Source organism: Gavialis gangeticus, unplaced genomic scaffold (assembly GCF_001723915.1).
Source record: "Gavialis gangeticus isolate Ggan-Ray unplaced genomic scaffold, GavGan_comp1, whole genome shotgun sequence".
Lineage (NCBI taxonomy): Eukaryota > Metazoa > Chordata > Crocodylia > Gavialidae > Gavialis > Gavialis gangeticus.
Genome location: NW_017729034.1, coordinates 18099463 through 18102874, shown reverse-complemented (window position 1 = coordinate 18102874; position 3412 = coordinate 18099463). Strand labels below are relative to the sequence as shown.

At 49.6% G+C, this 3412-nt stretch overlaps 1 protein-coding gene across 1 annotated transcript in view; it reads left to right on the top strand.

Annotated features, from left to right (window-relative positions):
* Nucleotides 1–3412, top strand: part of NCAPD2 (non-SMC condensin I complex subunit D2) — an 83082-nt gene that overhangs the window by 38399 nt on the left and 41271 nt on the right. The window contains exon 16 of the mRNA XM_019527101.1: nucleotides 2675–2759. Within this exon, the coding sequence (XP_019382646.1) occupies nucleotides 2675–2759 (85 nt within the window). The remainder of the gene's footprint in view (nucleotides 1–2674; nucleotides 2760–3412) is intronic.

Sequence of the window (3412 nt, the reverse complement as noted above, 5' to 3'; positions counted from 1 at the left end):
AAGGATGGAGATGCCACAAGGTCTCTAGGTAACCTGTTCTAGTGCTTTACTACCCTCCTAGTGAGAAAGTTCTTCCTGATATCTAATCTGTACTTCCCTTAATACAACTAGAAACTGTTGCTCCTGATTAGATTTTCAGCATAGTATAGCATAAGGTCCCTAACCTCATATGAGATCTCTTTGCTAAAAAATTTGGATTATCTGCTGGAGCTGAATGGCTAATCTTTAAATTTAGTTCAAGCCCATCTGGCTCTTGTTCATGTAAGCCCATCCTCTCCTTTTCCCTGTCATGGAAACCCAGATGGTTTTCAGGCCATGGCACTGAAGTTTTCCAAGGATCCGATCCTGGTCTTCCCTCTGGAGAGAAGTCTGATCCCTTTGGGACCTGAACTTCTTTGCAGCTCTGATGAATTTATGATATTATGCCAACCTGTACATTTCAGGTGTCTTCACAGATCGGTGAGATCTTAGTCTGTAGTCCTCTTCAGTCAAAATGCAGATCGAGATGCTAATGGCAGATTCTCCATAGACCTATGTTCTATCCAGAAAAAAGTTTGTGTGAGGACATATTCTAAGTTCCTGTCCCGAGTTGTGCTGGCGATGAGCCAGAAGATCTAGATGTTAGTGTTTCTTCTGAAATCTCCAACAGAGTGGAGGTGTTGCTCTTTCCAGATCTTTCATATTGTCCCCATTGCTTTTTTTTGCCATAGTGGAAGGATGAAAAGATATACAGCAAAAGCTGTGTTATCCTGCGCTTTATTAACCGGAAAGCTCCACTAACCAGCATCTGAGGGACGTGGCAAAAGTGAAACTGGAAGTCCCACTTCCAGTTTCATTGCCACAAGCCAAGTTCTTCTTCACTTCTTTGGCCCATGGCCTGGGGCAAAGCAGCCTGTGCAGGGCCCCCCGTCCCTGTCCTCTGGCACACTGATGCCAGGGAGTGCACCAGAGAGTGCGCATTTGATTAACCAGCATATTTGATTAACCAGCATTCCCCATTCCCAGGGGATGCCGGATAACAGAGCTTTTGCTGTAGCCTGTACCATGCTAAATAGATCCCTTCGATTTCATAACAGAATTTAGTGCAACTAAGGCTGGAGCCTCCAGCAGTACTTAGAGCACACTCCATCAGAACCCCAAGTAAGCTGTGGATTTCCAAGAATTTCAGCATTCTAGATATCTGCCAGGCTGGCACCTGGCAAGTGCTATGAGTTTACTGAAGCATTCAGGTCAGATATTGTAGTTAGGAAAGCAGGTCTATAGTCATTCTTTGCCCAGGACTGCAAGGTCTTGCCTGCAAGTGAATTTGGAAACTGTTTTGATTCTTTATGTACAATGGCTAAACACTTCAACAAGAAAGAAGTTGCTTATCACAGTAACTGGCAGCTTGAGAGAGGCCCTTGTCTCCTCTTCTTGTGGCACATTGTAGACATTTTCCCTCATAGGGTGCTTTGTGGCTGTGGTAGGAAAGAGGGGCTAGAAAGGATATTTCTGTGGACTGTTCTGGACAAATCCTTTGTTGCATGGTTGCCTGTGGTTGCAGAGGCTTGAACTTGATGGCACAGAAAGTTCCTTCAGTCTTGTGTTCTTCAGCTGTCTTGTTCCTATACATATTCCATATTATGCCTTCCATTCTCTCTCATCCTCTGGCATCTTGGGATTCTGTAGCTGAGAAGAAATGAAAGAATAGAGGGCCCTTTGGTGCAGAGTGTGAGGATGTGCAGATCTACCCTACCCTCTACAGCAGGGATAGGCAATTATTTTGACTGGAGGGCTATTTAATGAGTTTTGGGGACCTGTCGAGAACCACATCCATCTGTCTCTCTGTCTGGCTTCTCTCATAACTGTCTTGCTCCCGAACCTGGCCAGAGCTGTTGTTTGTCAGGAGCCCTGAAGCTCAGCTGTGGACCCAAATGGAGATTTCCCCTGTGGCAGGTGGGTGGCAGCATCAGCTGTGGGCACAGTAAGCAGGTTCCAGAACCCCAATGCAGAACCTGCTGGCAGTGTCACAGCTGATGGTGCTGCCCGTCTGCTACAGTAGAAGTTCCTGCCTGTATCCACAGCTGACACTACTAGTATGTTCCAGATCAGGGCTCCAGGCAGGAGCTTTCATTGTGCTGGGAGAGTGGCAACATCAGCTGTGGTTGCTGTCAGCAGGTTCTGCATCAGGGCTACTGAACATGCCAGTGGCATCCACAGCTGATGCCACCACCTGCCTGCCTGCTTCAGCAGAAGCCCTGCCCAGGTCCATAGCTGATGCTGCTGTGTTGAGGGCTGATGCTGCTCGGTGGAAGTAGTCCCACCTGCCTGGCACCGAATGGCAGTCAGAGTCACCAGCCGCCCACAGGCCAGATCCAGTGAGTTGGCAGCTGTCCACCTATGGACCAGATTGAGTCTGTTGGTGGGCCAAATTTGGCCCATGAGCCGTATTTTGCCCATCCCTGCTCTATAGCTTCTACATTACGCTTTACAGGTACTATTAGGACAAAAAAATCTCAACTTTAGCATAAGGATTGCTTGGATGCCACTACCTAGTGGAACATATATCTAGACAGGCTCCCTTAAAGCATTCCTGTTACTGTATCAAGAAAATTCTCTATCCCTGTTTGTGGATTCTGGATCTAGGAGAGTGTAATTGTGCAAACTGTCTTATGTCTGTCTATCTCCAAAACAGAGTTAGGGCCCAGAACCAGGTGCAATCTCTCTCCCTCCTTATGGTGGATGCCTCACTTGGGACCATTCAGTGCTTGGAGGAAATAGTAAGTGCTAATCCCATTCTGTATGTTTTAGAGGTGCACCAATACATTGGTCCCATATCGGATTGGCACTGATATGAGGAAAATTGAGAGTATTGGCAATCGGCTTTTTTTTTGTTTGATGTGGCCGATGAATACTGCATGCATGCGTGTTGTTACAGCACAGCCCGGCAGCGTGGAGAGCAGCCAGGTCCGGCTGATGAAGGAAGGGGCGTGGGAGGGGAGGGGCAGGTTGAGGCCCCTGCAGTGAGGGAGTGAGTGGAGCAGGGGCAGGGGTAGGTGCTGCCCGGGTGGGGCATGGGACAGAGCCTGCAGTGAAGGAGTGAGTGGGGCAGGGAGGGAGGCTTGGGTGGCTGAAGCCACTCCAAAATTTGCTGTAGTCCCTGCCAACCCCCCTCCCAGCACCACTGCTGAGCGCAGTCTGGCCCAGCCCCTGCTGGGATGAGCCAGGCACAGCACCTTACCCCACCCCATGCACATACCTAGGGACAGATGCCCCCATGCCTCCCAGGGTGCACACAGTGGCGGGAGGTGCCCCACACACCCCAGCTGGGCAGCACCTACCCCAGCACCAGCCCCACTTCCTCCCTCACCACAGGGGCCTCGATGGGGCCCCCCCACCACACACACAGACACAGACACACACACACACACAC